At 43.0% G+C, this 19,995-nt stretch overlaps 1 protein-coding gene across 1 annotated transcript in view; it reads left to right on the plus strand.

The window, feature by feature from the left end:
* The first annotated feature begins 14,055 nt into the window (after positions 1 to 14,055).
* BCKDHB (branched chain keto acid dehydrogenase E1 subunit beta) overlaps positions 14,056 to 19,995 on the plus strand; it is a 123,000-nt gene continuing 117,060 nt past the window's right edge. The window contains exons 1-3 of the mRNA XM_084514529.1: positions 14,056 to 14,262; positions 16,681 to 16,758; positions 18,281 to 18,349. Coding sequence (XP_084370655.1) covers positions 14,106 to 14,262; positions 16,681 to 16,758; positions 18,281 to 18,349 — 304 coding nt within the window. The 5' untranslated portion in view covers positions 14,056 to 14,105. The remainder of the gene's footprint in view (positions 14,263 to 16,680; positions 16,759 to 18,280; positions 18,350 to 19,995) is intronic.

Below are 19,995 nucleotides of genomic sequence, written 5' to 3' on the forward strand. Positions count from 1 at the left end.
CCTGAGAGGAGCACCTCGTGCTCCACGGGAGCAGCCCTGGGTTTCAAGGTGGTGTGGATGATGATCCACCATGCCACAAAGGCTAGGCCTCAGCCACTGCGGGGACTCCCACAAGACCTGATGGACCTCACCTCATTCTGCTCTGAGTACAAGATTCAGTCCTTCAGCAGGTCTTTAACATAAAACACATCTTCTTTAGTACCTGCACAATTAAAAAACACAACTTTGAGCTAAAGTTCCATGTAACCAAACATTCCCGTGTCCATAGGCCTGAGAGCAGAGAGCATGAATGTTAACAATCATTTGATTGACATCCTGTTCAAAGGGGCTGAGATACCTTTGCCTTGCCGAGGACAGAGTAGGGACCTGCACATACTCTACTTAAACTGCTGCAGATGAAGGTGGAAGCTGTGAAGATGTGAAGGCAGGCAGGAACAGGAGGTAAAGGATCATGAGCAGAGGCTATGAGGAAAAGCAGGAGCTCTCTAAAAGAAGGGAAGGCACAGCACAAGGCTTTGGAAGTCAAGGGAAATAATGCACTAGAATGGAAGACAGAAATGGATAGATGGCAGTGGGAAGATAAAGGACAATCCCCCCACCATGAATCCCTCAAAAAAAGAGAAAAAGATGATGAGGAGAAAAAGGTTTGCCACCACTACCTTTAGCTTCTGGAATTGATACCAGAAGCAGAAGCACAGGTTATGTGGCCCTGTCATTCACCAGCAGCGTGTGCATCCATCCCCCTCTAGTGTCCAGGAGGTGACAATATTGCCACCCCTTGGTGTGTGAGCTGACAGCTAGAGATCTGCCAAATGAAGTACTTAGCATTGCTGATGAGCCAGGTGGAGCTTTTGCTCAGAGACACCTCTCCTCTTCCCGTTGCTGACTTTTTCAAAACATTGTATGACAATATTTTTAACTTGTTAGAAGAAACCCGCATTTGCAAAGTCAGGAATGAAAAAGTAAATTAAATTTGCTTGTGAAACCTTACTCCAGCCTCCTGAATATTATCATAAGCTCTTTTAATGACATGATTACAGCCTTGTATGGTTTCCCCTCCGGGCCGCCTGCCTTATTTGGGGCAAAGAGTGGCCTGTGTTGTGGGAATTAGTTTTGACTGTGCAACGGGGGAGCCTGCCGTCTGCTAAGCCTCAGCTGCTGTTGCAGAACCGACACTGCAGATCCTGGGTTACAATGGGTCTGCAGTGCCAAGCAAGGGTCTGACAGCTAAATGGCATGAATGACATCTTGCAGTGTGGGGGCAACCACGTGAGCTCAGGTGGCTTTATTCCAGTCACTTCAGCATGGTGAGTGTCCCAGCTTAGAGCTGCTACTGACAGTGCCATGTGGAAAGAAAGGTTTTTGTTTCTCACAGTGGCAAATAGGAGACCTAGAGGTGTGATTTGCAGAAGTCAGTGGGCTCTTACGGCTGCAAGAGTGGTCAAAACAAACTGGTTTCTTCCAGGTTTACTTACAAAATGCCACATAGCGTTGCAAGCACTGAGAAGTCAGTCCCCATGCAGCCAAAATGTGGGGAAGCTTTCAACAGCTCTCATCTTACCGCTTTTATTACTCCTTTGAAGGCAAATGTAATTGCACATTGCCCCCTTTTGTGACAGATCTATAAAGTTATTAATCAATGTCTGTGATGAAGTAGTGAATGCTACACCTGAGCACCTTAAAAAGTCCCACAGAAAGTGAATAATCTGTGGCATACTCCATAGTGCACAGTAAAGCAAAGCAGAGGCCTACATACTTCAGGGAAAGGATGAAAAGAGGATATACTAAAGAAGATGTTTTTAAGAAGTGCTGAGAGAGGCAGAAATAACATGCCAAATATTATATCCATCTTACAAATGAGTCCCTTGCACTCTCTCTTGAGCATGGAAAGAAAGAAAAGCATGCTCAGAGTGTGTTGTGCATCACCTGTCTGAGACAGCTGTCCTAGCTTAGGGTGAATCACACCCTGAAGTGCTTTACCTCTGCCTATTGATTCAGCTGTGGAGCCTACCTGACCATCAGGGCTTCACTGCTTAACTTTTAGATGGCAAAAAGTGAGATTAATCCCACTGTAATGATAAATGCAGAAGTGATCTGGATTTGGTTTGTATACACAATTAACTTTAAAGACTTTTATTGCTGGTGTGCTTGGCCCTGCGGTCCTGATCTTCTTTAAATAGTAGGTTTTAGGTTTATGTTTCCAGCTAAAGGTGTATTTGTAATAAAGAACAGATATCTGATATGGGCTTGGAAACAGAGATAACTCAGTGATTGTCTTCACCTGACCAGACAGGACTAAGAAGACACACTATTCTCTATGAAAAGTAATTTATTTTAAGTAATACCAGACTTCAAAGTCACATGGGGTATCTCACTCATATATCTTTATTCTTACCTCTCTCAATATTGTTACGTTTTTCTGTGAAATGCCTTCAGTACCTCTTTTGTAGGAATGAAAGTACTTCATTCAAAGACTAAAATTTCACTTTTGCTAGAAAGCAGTTATGAGTCATACTCAATCTCAGTCGTAAATATCATTTTATTTGCACCCAAGCCAGCTGTGGTAGGGTATGGCTATGTGACAGACGTGGTGCTGTACTTATTAATGTCACACAAGGAAGCATACACCACATATTTCCATCATAGATCTACTGATAAAATAGCCGAACTCGGAGAAAAAAATTGGACATGAGTTTCTATAATAATGGTATAGCATAAAGAAACCTCTACTCTTTTAATGACAAAAAGGATCTCACTGAAGACAGTGTTACTAATTGTACAGAAATCCTCACTCTCTTCCAGTGGGCCAGGACAGGCGAGGGTGAGGCAGTAGTTTGGTTTTGCTTGGGCTTGTTATCAGCTGTTGTCCCAGGTGAGGTTGTGATTTTGAAAGTACAAGTTGTCACCCTTCCTGCTCGCCCCTCTTCCACAAACATCCACACACATTGCCTGGGGCAGTAGCAGGAATGTTGCAAGATGCAGCACTCCTCATCTCATCTCAGATAAGAGCTTCTCCACTAAAGGGAGGCACGGTCACAGCTATCTGCTAGCAGGTAGTATTGGGGAGCCAAGAAAACACAAGGTTTCATATAGCATGGGAAAGGTCCCGCTTCAGTCACAGAGGAAATGGTGCGAGCCACGCACACTCACGCAAAGATAGATGTTTACTAGGAGGGCAGATCAGAAATTCAGTGTGGCTGAAACAGCAGCCAGGATGGCAGAAGGGGAATTTCCAGAAGAAAGTTTTTTCTTATGCAGTGAAGGACCTAACAATCTTTTCCCATTGGGATCTTCCTGGCAATTAGAAATAATCCATCACTTGCCGATACTATGCAAATATTTGCTTCCAAATATACAAATATCAGTCAACGCACTGCAACAGAACTTGATGTGGTAGAAGGCTGTGGTCACTGCAGGGATTGAACAGGGATTGAACTTTTGTGGAGGAGAAATGTAACTTCTGGGAGCACGATGTGAAGTATGATGACAGACAAGGAAGGGATGCTCTGCTGAGGAGGAACAATGGCATTATCTCATTGTACGACGTTGTCTAGGAACCAGCACAACTGAGAAAGCTCTCAGAGATTTAAGTCGTTTTTTACTGGCGATATGTCATACATGATGTTGGTGGATCAAACCAACAGAATATGCCACAGAGCTTCACACCTGCATGCAGAAGTGACCAGAGAGGTGTTGCACCTTGCTCCTGAGCATGAAGCTACGATAGTCTGGATTAGTGAACATTGCTACTGCACTTCTTGGATCTCCAGTCTCTTCACATCCAGCTTGTACAGTCTTTTTTGCTACATCCAGCTTGTACAGTCCCTGCACTCTCCATTTAAGTACTTTTCACACTCCTCTAAGGCACCAAACGTGAGCCCTGCACAGCCCTCCAAGGGCACAGCGGTGTGGATAGGTGTGGATTCCCTCACCCACACCCCATGTTAGGCAAAAGCAGACTGATTCAGATCTGAAAGTCATGCATTTGCACAGATTTAGCAGCTTGGGCACAGCCCTGGGCCACTCCAGCTACACAGATTCCAGAGGTGGGTGGCATCCAGTTGGCTTGGAAAGCGAGGCAAATACGCGTCTGTCTGCACCTGTCCTGGTCAATACATGAGAGTCAACAGCATCATTATTAGGAAAATAAGATTAGGGCGGGGATTAGGAAGGTCCTCCTACAATATCCAGTCCAGGTTTCTCTTATTGTGGATATCAATTTTATACACAATTACATCCTCAAATTTATCAAACTCCACAGGAAAATTTCTAGGAGCTATCTGCATGCACTGTTCCTAATGGAACAGCAGCCAGAGCCTTCTGATCTGATGGTTAGGAACTTTCCAGTTCTCAGATTTTCTGTTGTTTCCTTTACCTGGAGGTCATTTTGTTTCCTTTTCAATGTCATAGCCTTATGTAGAGCATCATTGCTCTGTCTTAGGCTCCACCTCTTAGCAGTCCTTTTTTTTTTTTTTGGTAATTTCATCCTTCTTCCTCCTTTTTCCTCTCTTCCCCTTCAGCTTCTTTTCCTAGATCCCAGCCTTATAGAAAGGACGAAAATCCTTAGACCTCTTCCTACAAACTGCTAGGCAACCACCCTTGCTGTTGTTTGTTTTGGGCAGGTACAGTATTGCTTGCAAGAGTAGTTTTTCCCTTGGTCTTGCCTGTAACAGTCTTTCACAAGAAGCTGAATGTACGCAGTCGCTAAGCAGTAGCTTTGATGGTACCCATGAAACCATCAGTAGGTCTTGTACCACCTCCTGGCACACCTGAAGGAAAACAACCCTAAGCATTCACCTACTGTAATGTAAATCAGCCCAGGATCTTGCAGATCTGGCAATACCCAACAAAACTGCTCCTCCCATTTTCTATCTCATCCTGCTTGTTGTCATCAGCTATCTTTTCAGCATGCTAAGAAAAAGCATATTAAAATAGGATACATTTTTCTTCCAGCTAATCTCATTTCTGGGTGATGCGAGAAGCTCAGCAGAGGAGACGAGGCAATATCATATAGATCAGGAGACTTCGTGGAACCATCACATGCCTGGGAAATACACTTTGGTCTCGCTGATCTCCTGATTTTGTTTTTGACTTCAACAGAAAACCTGCCTCTACTGTTGTGCCTGAGGTCCCCATGAGTCCCCAAAAGACTTTTTTTTTTTTTTTTCTCTTTCTATTGATTTGAATCATTTCAGGCCAAGGGTTCTCCTTCTACCTAACAGTGAAATATTATCCCTTCTTTGCATTCTGAAATATTTCTTTAAGTTGACGGGGGGCTCCTCAAAAGAAAGACCTGGAGGTTTCATTAAGATAGTACTGCAAAGTACATATTTATAGGTTATTGCCTGGACAGTTCAGGGAAAGCAAACAAATAATCAAGCAAAATGTTTGACATTGTCTGTTAAAGGAGATGAGGCAGAATAGCAGAAAGTAAAAATAAAAGTAATAATGCTGTGTTCTTTGCATCTGAAGCAGATAATTGGTCATGTTCTTGCCTTTATTGCACCCCCCTCAGAGAGCAGATGGAAGATACAAAATCATGCAAAGGTTGCTGCACTTTGGCCTCTTGGACACAGCTCAGGAGAAATCAAAAAAGTGTTTGTGACAACTCTTGCAAACAACTGTGACTTAAAAGGAGAACTCAGTGAGACTGAATTGTGCTCACGTTGTTACATTTCAAAATATGACAGTATCTCAGAACGTATTTATCCTCTCCTGGGGCAGGCTTTCACATCTGATTGTAAAACAATGAAAGGAGCAAAGGCACAACCTGAAGATCTTCAAGATTTGGATCCAGCTGAGTAAGCAGCTCTTGACATTTCTGATATGATTGTGAAGAGTATCATAAGGAAAACAGCCTTGTAAGAGATAAACAGTCTTCCTAGCTTCAGGCATGTGGTAACCCACTATGGATCGTGCAGATTGTAAAGACTGTCTGGAGATCCATGTATATGGCACTACTTATTCCACAGTTTTAAAAACATACGGCGTGATCAGCTTGATTTTTATGGTTGCTCCTCCTTTTCCACGCAGAGTCAATCCAAGTCAGGGGTCACAACGTGATGCTGACTCCAGGGGCCAGTCAAGTTATTATGATGTGCTCGCAGCTCGCACTGTACCTTGAACTGTGTGGCCTACCTGTTCTCCAGAGCCTGGATAACCCCACTGAACACAACCTCCCCAGAGAAATACATTTGCTTAGTTTCCTTGTTTTCATGAAGTCTTCCAAAGATGGTGATTTTTTGGCCTAGTGAATGGTCTAAAGGAAAAGCTGCATCTTTCCTGGGATACCCACAGTCTAGAGAATAGGGCGATCTACGGATTGACTCTAAGCCTAATCCTGTTGAGTACCAAGACTGCTGCCAGATGCTGAGGCTGACAGCATGCTGAATTAGGCTGAATCCTGTCTGACAGCTTTCTGAAATCTGTATCTGTGAGAGTTACTTGAGAAGCAAAGGACTGGTTGTTGAAGGTGACCCACTTCTCGTGCCGGTGGCCTGGTGACTGCGATGTGCACAGGCAGTATTTCTGTGCGAGGGGAAGCTGATTTTCTGCACTCCACATTCATACAATCTGTTGCCTGAGTCACCTCGGAGTATCAGCATTATTATTGGGCTTAGGGGTTTTAACTACTGAAGATTCCCGTTCAGATGCACAGTTTCCCACAGGACTGCCTGTGTCTGGCCTGGGCAGATGTGTAGTGCCTGAAACTCCTCTTGCCGAAATACTCAGGCACTAAGGTAAAAAATACTAAACGCAAATTGAAGCAGACACATTGTAGACTTCACAAACACTGAGATTACAGCTTGTGTGCTACCTGCCAGTTTTTGTAGGCAACTCTGGGGCTGAACTGAGGCAACAAAGAAGTCCTGGCTTCCCAACATGGTTGCCTGGGTCAAAAGAGACACGCGCAGGAGCCCTGTGCATTGCCAGCACACATTTTTCTGTGAATAAAGGGTTTTAGTCTGTACTGCCTCTTACTTAGTTGGGTTAAAACTGCATTGATCTTAATTCCTCTGCAGATCAGATGAGTCAATAGCACGTCAACAAAATGCCTCTCGTGTGCTTTTCCTCTTTTCCAGTGTAAGCTTAACAGGCAGGTACAGTAAACCACATCTGTATTGTATTTTCTGGAATTGTTGCTTCTTACTTTGGCAATCAATTTGAAATACGAGCATATGGAAAAACCTGCACTGGGACTTCTCAGTTAAGCACATGTGACAATCTGTGGCACCGTTCCTACCAAGAGCACAAGCAGGGAGTTTTAGGGAATAGAGATAAATCTCTCAGGGACTGCTCCTGCCAGGAGGTTAAATCTGCATCTTTGGGAAATGCTGACCACAGACTTCCATGATACCACTAATAGCAGAATTGGCCTCCTACAAATCAGGGAGCAAGTGAGATACTAAGCAGCAAAGCTCTGCTCAGTGATTCCTGCCACCTACCCTCTCACCCTTGAAACCTAAACTGGAAGCCACTCGGGATTCTCACACAGGGATTACAAAATCAGCAGCCATCTAGATTTAGAGAAACAGAAGCTGCTGGCAGTATGAATTCCCATCTTACATCCACCCATCTGTCTGTCAGCCTGGGTATCTAAACCCTATCACTCCAATCCTGCTCTATCTACGCTATGTAAAAATCCTTTATTTCTACCTGGACCCCCACAAAAGCCTATTCCTTTCAAACAGTTTAGAAACACGGCTCCCAAAAGTGAAATTAATTTTCTTGCCTCTCACTAATGGCTGCTGATGGAATTATCCTGGCCTAGGGGCTACCTCCAGCACTCAGATTTAGCCTGGCTAGGTGTAGAAGTGGAGATTGGAAGTAGAGATAAAGCTATGATGAGATACCACTTCTAGAGAACTCCCATTAGGATGAGCGCGCCTCGTTTTTTCTCACTTGACAAAAGGCACAGAAATTAACTATGAAACAGCCTTGATGAAAGCAGTGAGCCCTGTTTGTAAGCAATTTAATAATTAACTAGACGGAGCTCTTGACAGTTCACAGCAGGGAATAATTGTGATTCAAAAAGGGTGGAGAGAACGGTCTGACAGAACCGCATTTCAACATATGTATTAAATTTCATCAAGTAAAACTTTATTGTTCTCTGCCACATAATGGTGCTTGTGAAAAATTACAAATCAGTAGGACAACTCTCAAGTTGTGCCATTTCTAATAGACTTTAGTAAATTTATTTAAATATAAAGAAAGACCAAGGTTGTGGATAAAAATGTGAACTACTACAGTTCTTCAGGGAGGTCCAGGCTGCCTGGTATAGCCTAAATACTGTGTGTGAGTGAAGCTGTGCTTCTAAATTAAATGCCTGCACTGCCTGCGGGTTCATGGACAGAGGCCAGGGTGCTTGCTAAGGGAGATTCTGTTAATCTAACACAAGCTTAGGCAAAACAAAACTTAAGCAAAACATATTTTAGACATTGGAACAGGCTGCCCAGGGAAGAGGTGGAGTCACCATCCCTGGAAGTCTTCAAAAGACGTTTAGATGTAGAGCTTAGGGATATGGTTTAGTGGGGACTGTTAGCGTTAGGTCAGAGGTTGGACTCGATGATCTTGAGGTCTCTTCCAACCTAGAAATTCTGTGAAATATACCTACTTAAGCAAGCCTTTATTTAAAAGTTAAAAATAATTAATGTATTTATTCTGAATGAGGCGCAAAAATGTTGAACCAAACTTAGATTTAACCAGAACCATATGAATTGCACAAGTCAAAAAAGCATGTAGGAAGATATGGTAAATGGTAAAAATAAAATGGTAAAAATAAATGGCAAAATGGTAAAAATAAAAGTGCATCTAGAGGTTTTTGCTGGGATGAAGAAAATGGATTGAGTGCAAAGGGAAAGACTTAGTACCACAACTAACTTCCTGGCTGCATGCAGGTGACTGCATTGATGCAGACACCAGTGTGACACTGACTGCAAGAGTGAACCTGAATACTATCCAGCACCACAAACCTTTGTAAATTAACCTAGGAAAAAAAAATGCCTAGATTGTCATGTAACTGCAAAGCTGGTCAAGCAAGATGGGGTAGGTACAAAGAAAAGGCTGAACGTAGGAGAACTGAGAGCTCAGTATGGGATTTTGCTTTCATAAAGTCAGTAGAGCAGGTGTCCCTAGAGTATGATCTGTTGTTTTGGGTAGCTTTGATTCCTCACACTCCAAATACAGTTCTTTGCCATCTTCTCATGTTTGAGAGCAACAAAGTGTGGGCCTGGATTGTGCAATATAGCCTATCTGGCCATTGATACAATGAGTGGACAACCGATACCTAGAAATGGATGTCTTCACACTTAAAAGTCAAAAATTTTTAACTGTATGGCAGGAGTAAGACTTTTACTAGTTTGGTTGCTGACAGAGCACCAATTCTGTACGTTCAGTTTGCAGAAGTTACTATTAACAGTGCAAGGTCAGTCTGTGGCAAGGTGAACCAAACCTCAAGCACATATTTAAGCCTTGTGGAACGTGCTGCTCTGTACGCTGTTATCTCCAGTGCAGTATCTGCTGGTGGCAGACAGCAGTACAGGGGAAAACCGTAGGAAACTCATGTGATCCAAAGGTGACTTTTGACCACATGGCCATTATTTAAAGCCACCTAAACCGAATAAAACCCTATCTTCTGACAAAAGGGCTGTGGATTTTCTTTTCTATTTCATTTTGTAGCACACTTTCATCTTTACAAGTGATGAGATAGGGCTTACTATTAATTATTATTATTCAAATCAGAACCAACACTATTAGACAGAATGAAATAAGCAATTAGTCCTCTAATAAAAACAATAGCAGCAAAAATAAAGAATTATGTTTAAGACTTCTCTATAGAGGAGAAATGCTTCATAAAAGCAGGACATTTAAACAGACACGGGACCTGCACCATGCTCTAGGGAAATGATGACGGAGAAACAAGGCGGCTTTAGCTCAGTGAGTTCGTGCATAAGTTGATCTGTTGTACTTTTATTCTCCCCTTTTTAACTTCCACTGAACATGACCATACTATAAGCAAGCAGGTCACAAATATCAAAGAGGCATTCTAGCATGTTTTACATATGTTCAGTGCCTTCTACAAAGAAACCTGTATTTTATTTGAAGAACAGAAGCGACAACAATCCAGCATGCTCTCAGGTAAATTGTTCCTACTTTTAATTATCCTTGAGATAAAAACGTGCTCCTTATTTTTCATACAAGTTGGATTTTATGATTTTTTTTTTCCTGTACTAGAATTATGAAGTGTCAACTATTAGGAAAACTTTCCCTATACAGGTATTTCTAGATTGAGCTGCAGTAGCACAAAGAGCTAAATACATTCTGTGGTTTCAAAACAATTAAAACTGATTGAATTAAATGGGAGAGAGTGGAATTCTCTCCTCATGATTATGAACACCAAAATCTTTTATAAAAAATGTTGAATGATGTCTCTGCAGATAGTCCCTGCTTCTTCTAGCATTGTTTCACTTAGCATTAGGAATTACTCACATCAATTAAAAATGGAATTGTCTTTAACTCAGCTGTGACCATTCCGGTGAATTCTAAATTTCTAAAAAGCAACTGTGGTCTGTACAGGCCTAACAACAAAAACAGACAGGCCAAAATCTACAGTTGGTCCTTTCAAAGGTATATGTTAGAAAAGAGTTCCTGTTTTATGTCCCCAAGAGAGAGGACTCACTAACCAGCAAAATACCCTCTTTCTGTGAGTGAGGGACCAGGGTGAGGGGAGAAAACAGCTCCAAAGGACCAACAAATTACAGAAAAGGAATGATGAAGCTGATTATAATTAGGGTAGAAAGAAGAGAGAAAACAGCAAAGGATAAAACAGGAGTTATGCCAAGACACAGCATCAGCGAGACAAAACTGGTCATTATCACCTCCTAATGGAGGAGGTGGATCAGCTCATTGACTGTTGTGGTGGACAAGATGCTACAAAATTCTTTTGATGAACCACAAAGCAGTGAGGAAAACTGGCAGCAAGACTATAGCATGAGAGTCAGAATTTACAAGATAAAAACAGTGAAACTATACTCAAAGAAATGCGGGAGAAATCACCTGGATTTCATCTACATGACCTGCAGATGTAAGTAAGGCAAGTAAAACAATACACACAGGGAAATATAAGAAGCTCAGAAGGAGTCTGAGATTCAGCTACCAGCTATGTTCAAATCTGGGGAGATTTTGCAGTAGAATGATAGACACAGGGCCATATGCTCATGTCAGAGTCCAATACTTGCAATTAGTTCACAATTAGATCCATGTCAACCCTAAATATCACCATGGACTTCAAAGGCATTACATCTGGATAATGCTGGCATAAATGTGGGCATAATCTGGTCCATGTCAGTAGGGTCTGCAGTCCCCATCAGATCCTCATTAATTGCTTTATATAATTACCCAGAAATAATAGTAATGGCTGCCAAGGGTTTTTTAATGGCTGTCAACAACACGAAGGATGCACATAATGACTAATAGGCACAGATGGGGAAGGTAGCTGATTTCAGCTCTTATAATCCTTTGTATAGATTTAACAGAAGTGGCCCTAATTGAGTGAACGACTTCCAAATGAGAGAGCTCTCTTCAAAATGTAATTCAAGTTGCTGGAATAGATCAGAAACAATGTGGATATTATTATCACTCTATCAGAGCTGGAAAGCCATGAATGCTAGGACTCATCTCTACTAACATATCGGTCAGCCAGAGTACATTGGGATAAAACCCTTTGATTGCCCATTTCCATTTTCAGTACCAGTGCAGCTTCTCAAGTCTGTGTGTGGACTAACTACCTTTTGTACTCAAAAGGCAGTGATAATTCAGGTAGCAATCATCTCAGAGTGTTGTAATTCAGAGTCTCATCTCTGGACACTTTTTCCTCTTTCATCTAGGTCTGAACAGCAGGTAAACAGGTCTTACGTAGGTGAGTATTTCTTGTTTCCATCCTTCCATTGCAGACGACAGGCTTTCCTCTGGGCTGCAAAACCGTTCCTTTTTTTTTTCGAGATCCCTGTACTAACCAATGTAGGACACAGTCACTGAACTAAGGCAGCAGCAAGGAGTATCCTTTAGCTGTCTGTGGTGAAAACTGAGGCATCTCCTGAAATATTTGACCAAGGTTATTAATATGTTTTATAAATAATACATCATGAGAAACAGTCATTGTGCATATACCTAATAAACCCCATAGTTTATAGTCTGAATTTAGCAATTCACAGGTCTAGCGATTGATGTATTAATAATAGATGTTAGACTTACAAGTAAAGGGTTTTTCTGTACTGTTTGTTCTCCATTTGGAAGTTTTTGCAGTTTTAGGCACAACAATGTGTAAATACAGCTAAATCCCCCCTATTAGAATACATTGCTGAAAGAAACATAGGCAATTCTTTGAATAATAAACTGGGCTATTCATAATTTCCTATTCTATTATCAGCCATAGAAATAAATGGTTATATAACATTTGACACCTATTACGCTTTTCATGTATTAAACTTTCAGATATTTTTTTGCCTCTCCATGGAGTGAGAAGCAATTGCAACATCTGACGTTTACTCTGCTTTTATTGGATTTTTTTTTCTATTGTCTTTTAAAATTCTCATTTTCTTTAGATATTCATTGGTATTATGCCTTCATGGGATGTACTGGGATATGTTGGCGCTTGTTTGACCCCATGATCTCAAGGGCTTTGTCAACCGTCTCCAAGGATAAAGGGCATGTTAAAGAGCAAGCCACTGGGCTCCTCAACTAGGAATAAGATTTTGCCTTTCATCTTGCATAAACCCCAGCAATTAAGAAATTCAGGATAAACAGAAATATTTTTTCACATGGCCCCTAGTGCAACAAAGGTCTTTACAAATGGTGCAGAGGTCATTACCAAGGATAGTCAGCAATGGGTTGGCAGTGAGCTGGAAAAAGCCACTATCTAAAGCCAAGTGACATACATGTCATAGCAGGTGTTAAACCTCACCCTGAGTGGGAACCAGGGCAGTTGCTTTGTTAAGGAAAAATCAGGAAGATGCTTTACAACAGATGGCAAGAAAAATATATGTGTAGGAAAGACCAAAGATAAATTAACTTCAATTGGTAAATAAATTATCTTGAATACTGTGTTCAGCTTAGGGCCTACAAGAAGGACATCGAGGTGCTGGAATGTGTCCAGAGCAGGGCTGTGAAGCTGGTGAGGGGCCTGGAGCACAAGTCCTGTGAGGAGCGGCTGAGGGAGGTGGGGGTGTTTGGTCTGGGGAAGAGGAGGCTCAGGGGAGACCTCATGGATCTCTACAGCTGCCTGAAAGGAAGGGGTGGGGAGCTGGGGGTTGGCCTCTTCTGGCAGATAACTAGTGCTAGGACTGGAGAGAATGGCCTCGAGTTGTACCAGGGGAGGTTCAGGTTGGCAATGAGGAGATATTTCTTCTCAGAAAGAACAGTCAGGCACTGGGACGGGTTGCCCAGGGAGGTGGTGGAGTCACCATCCCTTGGGGGTGTTCAAGGAAAGGTTGGACGTGGTGCTTGGGGACATGGGTTAGTGGGTGACATTGGTGGTAGGGGGATGGTTGGACCAGATGATCTTGGAGGCGTTTTCCAAGCTGTGATTCTGCAATTCGGTATGTATATTAATTACATATATATTTAGCACTTGGAATTTATATATATGTATATATATATTGGAACGTGTGTATATGTAGCACAGGGTATTCCCCAAGGGGCTCTGGAAAAGGCAGCTCTGGGACACGATGAGGAATTAACCCCAATTAAGACGGGCTGAGGCAGCACCTGCCCCACAGCCAGCAGCTGCTCTCCCCCTTTACTCCCCTTACCCTCACGGGCCACCCCCCGGGCTGTGCCCGGACCCCCTTCCACCCCCGGCAGCAAGATGGCGGCCGGGAACCGCCCCCACGGCGGGCACCGCCCCCGCCCCGCCCCCTCCCGTCAGACCTCCCGCGCACGCCACTCCCCCCTCCCCACCCACCGCACGGCGGGCTCTGATTGGCCCTCCCCCACACTCCGCTGTCCAATCGGGACGCCCGCCGGGGTCCCCGCCTCTTTAGAACGCGCAGCGCCGGTGGCGGCACCCCCCCCCCCAACCCCTCCCGGTAGCGGCGGCGGCGGCGGCGATGGCGGCGGCGGGGCTGGCGCGGGCGCTGCGCGGGGCCGGGGCGGTGGCGGGGCCGCGGGTTCGAGGCCCGCCCTGGAGCCGCCCGCTGCCGGCCGCGCCCCGCCGGCCCGCCGCGCACTTCGCCTTCCAGCCCGACCCGGCGCCCAGCGCCTACGGTGAGAGCGGGGCCGGGCCCGGGTCCTCCCCGCGGGCAGGGCTCCGCAGCTGGGCCGGCCCCGGGGGGAGGAGGCTGAGGGGAGGCCTCATGGCGGCCTGCGGCTCCCTCAGGAGGGGAGCGGAGGGGCAGGCGCTGAGCTCTGCTCTCTGGGGACAGCGACAGGACCCGAGGGGACGGCATGGAGCTGGGACAGGGGAGGGTCAGGATGGGGGTTAGGGAAAGGGTCTGCACCCAGAGGGGGGTTGGGCACTGGGACAGGCTCCCCAGGGCAGTGGGCACAGCACTGAGCCTGCCAGAGTTCAAGAAGCGCTTGGGCAATGCCCTCAGCCATGTGGTCTGATTTTGGGGTGGTCCTGTGTGACTCAGTGGTCCTTGCGGGCCCCTTCCTCGCTGTTACCACTCAGCAAATGTTTCCAGGGAAGCTCTCAGCTGTGCCTCGTTAGCAGGCACAGCCGTGCCAGATGTCGCAGTGCTGCCTGCACGCTGCCAGCTTCTGCTGAAGCCCTTGTGGGGCAGGCCTGGTGCCGGTGCTGTTTGCGGAGAGAAAACATGCTCTGAAATCCCGTGACCAACACTGAAAATGAAATAAAGCAATGCCAATACTGGTCTGGACATCAGTGCTTCTCCAGCTCCACCGTGCACAGTTACTGTCTCCTTCTCCCCCAAGGGCTGATCCAGAAGCCTTTGTTGTAAACAAGATCAGCAGGTCACAGCAGTCAGTGCCAGCAGGTGCTGACAGTGGTTGGACTAACCAGCATTTACTTGCATCAAATGCTGGAGTGATTGTGCCTTGGTAAGAGGATAACCTCAATGCTTGTGTGGGTGATGGGGACAAGAGACAAACAATTGCTGTTCACAGCTCTCCCTCTGCTGAATTTGTGAATGGTGATCGCTTGTAGCTATCTCATAATTTGAATGGTTCCCATAATTTTACAGTTTCCACCTCTTAAAGGGCCGTGTGTAACAAGTGAAGCTATCAAACATAGGAAGGCAGCTCCCCAGCTCCACTGTGCCGTGACCCAGCTCTTAAACAAAAAAATCTAATGTTACTTAAATTAAAAGCAGGGGAAACTGAATGATGACCATGAGATACTGTACCTGTTGGAAACAGACCGTTTCTACTTTGTGATTTCTTACTCCTGGTTTTACATTTCTTTGGGGTTTTTACTCTCTCCTCACCTTAAACCTCCCTGTAGGCAATCCTCTCCTGGGCTGTGGCTTGTAATCATGAGGTGGACAGAGGTTTTGTGAGCGAAACAGCTACCAAACATCAGCCAGGGAATTCCTTCTTCACTCAGTTTCTGATAAGGCATCATTTTATCTTATTTTATTGGAGAAACTGAGTTGGTCACAGTAGCAGGGACTGGGCTATCGCTTTGATCTTTGTTTTCAGGCCCTTTCTTTTCTTGCAACATTGCAGTGAAGAAGGAGATGTGCAGTAGATCTCAATACAGTGGACAAGTGCTTTCCTTTCACCCTTATATATAGCTGTATAGCTGTTTAGCATCCAGTTTTCCTCCTTACGTGGAGTTTGACCTGACGCTTTCTAGCTGCAGGCCAGAGAGAGGCAGGAGGTGTAGAAAAGTTATGATAGTAATAGGTATCTGTAAATAGTAAAGGCTGGAGCTTAAAAACAAATACATCTAAGTGATAAAGAAAGTTCAATCAGCGCTGATGAACCTCAGGAGAAAGTATGCCTATCCTCAAAACAATAATGCCTATGTTGTTTTTTTCCCTTTTGAAAAATCATTGTATTAATATTTCTTTGTAGTGCTTAGCCTGGAGGAGAGGAGGCTCAGGGGAGACCTCATTGCTCTCTACAGCTACCTGGAAGGATGGTGTGGGGAGCTGGGGGTCGGCGTCTTCTCACAGATAACCAGTGACAGGACTAGAGGGAATGGCCTCAAGTTGTGCTGGGGAGGTTCAGGTTGGAAATGAGGAGACATTTTTTCTTAGAAAGAGCAGTCAGGCACTGGGACAGGTTGCCCAGGGAGGTGGTGGAGTCGCCATCCCTGGTGGTGTTCAAGCAGAGGTTGGACGTGGTGCTTGGGGACAGCGTTTAGTGGGTGATATTGGTGGTAGGAGGGTGGTTGGACCCAATGATCTTGGAGGTCTCTTCCAACCTTTATGATTCTGTGTTTGAATAAGCATTGCAAAGCTGCATCTGCAGCTATGAACATAGTGTTTGAAAAAAGGCTGAGTAGAATTTTAGTTCTTGGGATTGCAAAGTATGCTGTGCTCAATCCCATCTACCCCATAATTTAAGTTTACTCAGCCAGTGAGTCTTTGAGGTTCTCCTCACAGGGATCTTGTTTGTGACTCTTGACTAAATTTTTAGTAAAGTTTCGTACCAGTGTCTTCTAACACATTTTGTGCTTTGAACCACTTAAATATCTAAATAATTCCTTTTACACAGGGGAAACGCAGAAGATGAACCTCTTCCAGTCCATAACAAGTGCCTTGGATAACGCTTTAGCCAAAGATCCGACTGCAGGTATGGTGTACTTGTTAGTGTGTTTTGCTTCGTATAGATGGCATTTTGTTTTGCCTGTTTGTCCAAAATTCCTTTCCAGCTTTACTGATCTTGGTTCATCATTGCACATAAGCAATGTAATATTTTCCAGCCTTTGACAGTCTGGGTAACCTATAACTTTAAAGAAGGTAGCTCATTGTGGCCTGATTAAAAAAGGTTATTCTAAACCCCTCATCTTTTTATTTTTTTATGCAAAACTATTTACTCTTGATTCTTAGAGATAACAGGAGGTCTGTTGCTTCTGTTGTCATCAACAAAGGTGTGATTATAGCCAGATATTTAAAAGAGTTTTTTAATGCCACAAACCCAGCTGCAAAAGCAGTATGATCTTGTTCTGTGAGTTTGTTTTTCTCCTCTAGTGCATTAGTAACACTTTTTGGCACTGCTTATCCACTGTTCGCTTTGAAGTCTGACTAATTGTCTAATCTGTTAGGACAAATCCCATCTTTTGTATCCAGTCTGTGCCTGTATACGTTCCTTCTCAGTTTAGAGCTGTATTCTATACGTCAGCTTTATTTAATTGGACTTAGACAACTGTAGGGGAACTACAGTAGGGGTGCCAGGAACACATTTTAGTGCCATTTCTGTGGTATCAACTATATAAAAGTAGGTAGAATGTTACTCCAGCAGAAGCCTAAACTTCAGCCTTTTAGCTGCTTTAAGGCCCCAGTCTTGCTCCTCAGCATTGCAGGGCTGGATCTGTGTAAAGCCCTTTTGCCAGACCATACTGGAATTCTGCAGGCCAGATCTATGAGCTGTCAAGTATCATCCTACTTACTAAATTAATTAGTGCTTCTTGCAGTAGAAAGCATGTCCTTCATATGGTTCTAGTTGTATGGGAATTGAGCAACTCTTGTCTAAGTAGTGGAAATCCTCGTGCTCGTGTAATCTGTCCAGGAAAATATTTCAGTGGATGAAGAGAATGATAAGTCCATGGAAGTATGCTGATAGCTACATGAAATGGTATTTCTTTTTTTATTTTTTTTTAGTACCAGCTGGCTTGATTTGTATTTTGAAGAAAACTTCAGTATGACTTTTTTCAAAATTTGACATTTTTCAAAACACTATTTACTGAAATCTGTGGATGAAGAATGTGTGTGTTTGCCAGTTGAAGCGGATCACGTAACTTTGGACACTTTTTCGTGGTTGAGCGCTTCTTGGAATTGCTTATATTAATTTAGATGCTGTGATATTATAGAATATTTCAGAAAAATAAATAGATGGTTTAAATGAAACCATGGCTGAATCAATCACATTAATTCTGTTTTGAGACATAGCTGTCTTGCTTTACTAATTCCTCATTAGCCTTTGTTCTCTTCTTGTTACGGTTAGGCTGTGCATGAGGACATCTTAGACGTCAACATAAAATCTTGAAGTAAAATGAAGTGTTAGGTATTTCACATAAAAACCTTTGAAACACTTTGATTAAAAGTAAGATGCATTGGAGTCACGTTAACTTTCCTCCACTGTTCTTATTTTTCAGTAATATTTGGTGAAGATGTGGCCTTCGGTGGAGTCTTCAGGTGTACGGTTGGATTGAGAGACAAGTATGGTAAGCTAGCATTTAAATCTGACAATATTGTCATATTAACATCTCTTTCCTTTTCTACCCTGTATGGTTTACGGGATAAGTGATGAATATGTGGCGTAGAAGTCTTGTAAGTGGACTTTTGTTACTATTTGCCCTTGAAAATATGTTTTGAATGTATTATTGTTTATGTAAGCTTTCAAAGTTGCTGAACTGGCTGATGTAAATTAATTTGTTTTCCATTTCTTCAAATAATTTCATCAGTATAACTTCACATTTTTAAATATTCATCATTTTGGCACGATTTAATTACCATCATCAAATTAAAGCCTCTGAACAGCAATACACAGTGGTGTTTTTCAGTCCTGTCAGTCAAGAACCAGGAAGGGATTACCTGAAAATGGATTTTAAGGTTAACGGATTTTAATGGATTTTAAGTGTTAATTGATTTAACTCTTTGTTAAATATAGCATTGTCTAATATGCCTTGGAAATGCAGAAATACAACACAGTATAGAAACGTGTTCTATGCTTGTTCTTTATCCAGAATGCAGTTGGTTTACATATTTGGGAACCTGTGAGAAGGCATTCAGCCTTTGCCTCAAAGAAGTAACCTTTGTGTGTCCACTAAGTAGGGAAAAAAAGATTTGCAAAAGTATATGAAAATTCTTAGTGATAGTTAATTATCTCAGTTGTGATAATTAACTGAATTATGATAGTTAATTATCTCAGACCACAAACAGTTGAGGTGAATTCAGTGGAAGAAAAAAAGTAGTTACTTGCAAGAACTTTTTTGTTGTATAAAAGCTTATTTTCTAAACAAGTCTTAATTAAGAAACTTCTTAGAATAGAATAGTTCAGTTGGAAAGGATCTTCAGAGGTCATCTAGTCCAATTGAATTTTAAAAACTTGCAGGAATTTTCAATAATTGCTTGCATGATCTGTGATGTAAATTAATCCTTATATTGTGTTCATTTGGGAAGAACCTTCTTCTGTTTCTGGGGGACATTCTCCTACAGAAGAGCATCAGTGCTTCATAAGAAAGACATGGGAGGAAAAAAAAGTTATGCTTCTGTTACAATACATGTTCTGAAAAAAATTAAGTGTTGTGAGCCCAGTTCTTTTTGGATAGAGTTAGCCACCTAGTCCTCAGTCTGGAGGAATTTTCAAAGTACTGTTCTTCCCTTTGGTGTGGTTTCTAAGTACTCATTTCTCTACAAGAAGAACTGTTACTGCCCCTAAAAAGAACCGGTGTTCCACATAAGGCATGCGAGGTGATGCATAGTGATTTACAGGTCTTGGAATCTGGTTGTGGCTAGAGTAACCCGCTGGCTTTTAATATGGGAATTGTCTTCCCCCCGGGCTTTCAAACAGTTTGAAGGATGTTATAAAAATGTTAATGTTTGGCAGTATAGCTTCTTTGAGGCACAAAAATGACTAGCAGCAAGTGATTACATCTATTTTAGCTTTTTCATCTGCTGAAGATGAATTACTGCTATGTTGGAGATCACAAGAAAACAGCAGACTGAAAAAGGGAGAGGAGGAAGACTATTTTTGAGAAATTTTAGCGCCATAGCCATATTTTGTCTTCTTGTTTCTCTGCTTCATTTACTATGTAGATGTTTTCCATGTGTTCAGATGTGCCAGTGCTGTTCACAGGCTGTGACAGCC

Source organism: Aythya ferina (assembly GCF_964211825.1).
Source record: "Aythya ferina genome assembly, chromosome: 3".
NCBI lineage: Eukaryota > Metazoa > Chordata > Aves > Anseriformes > Anatidae > Aythya > Aythya ferina.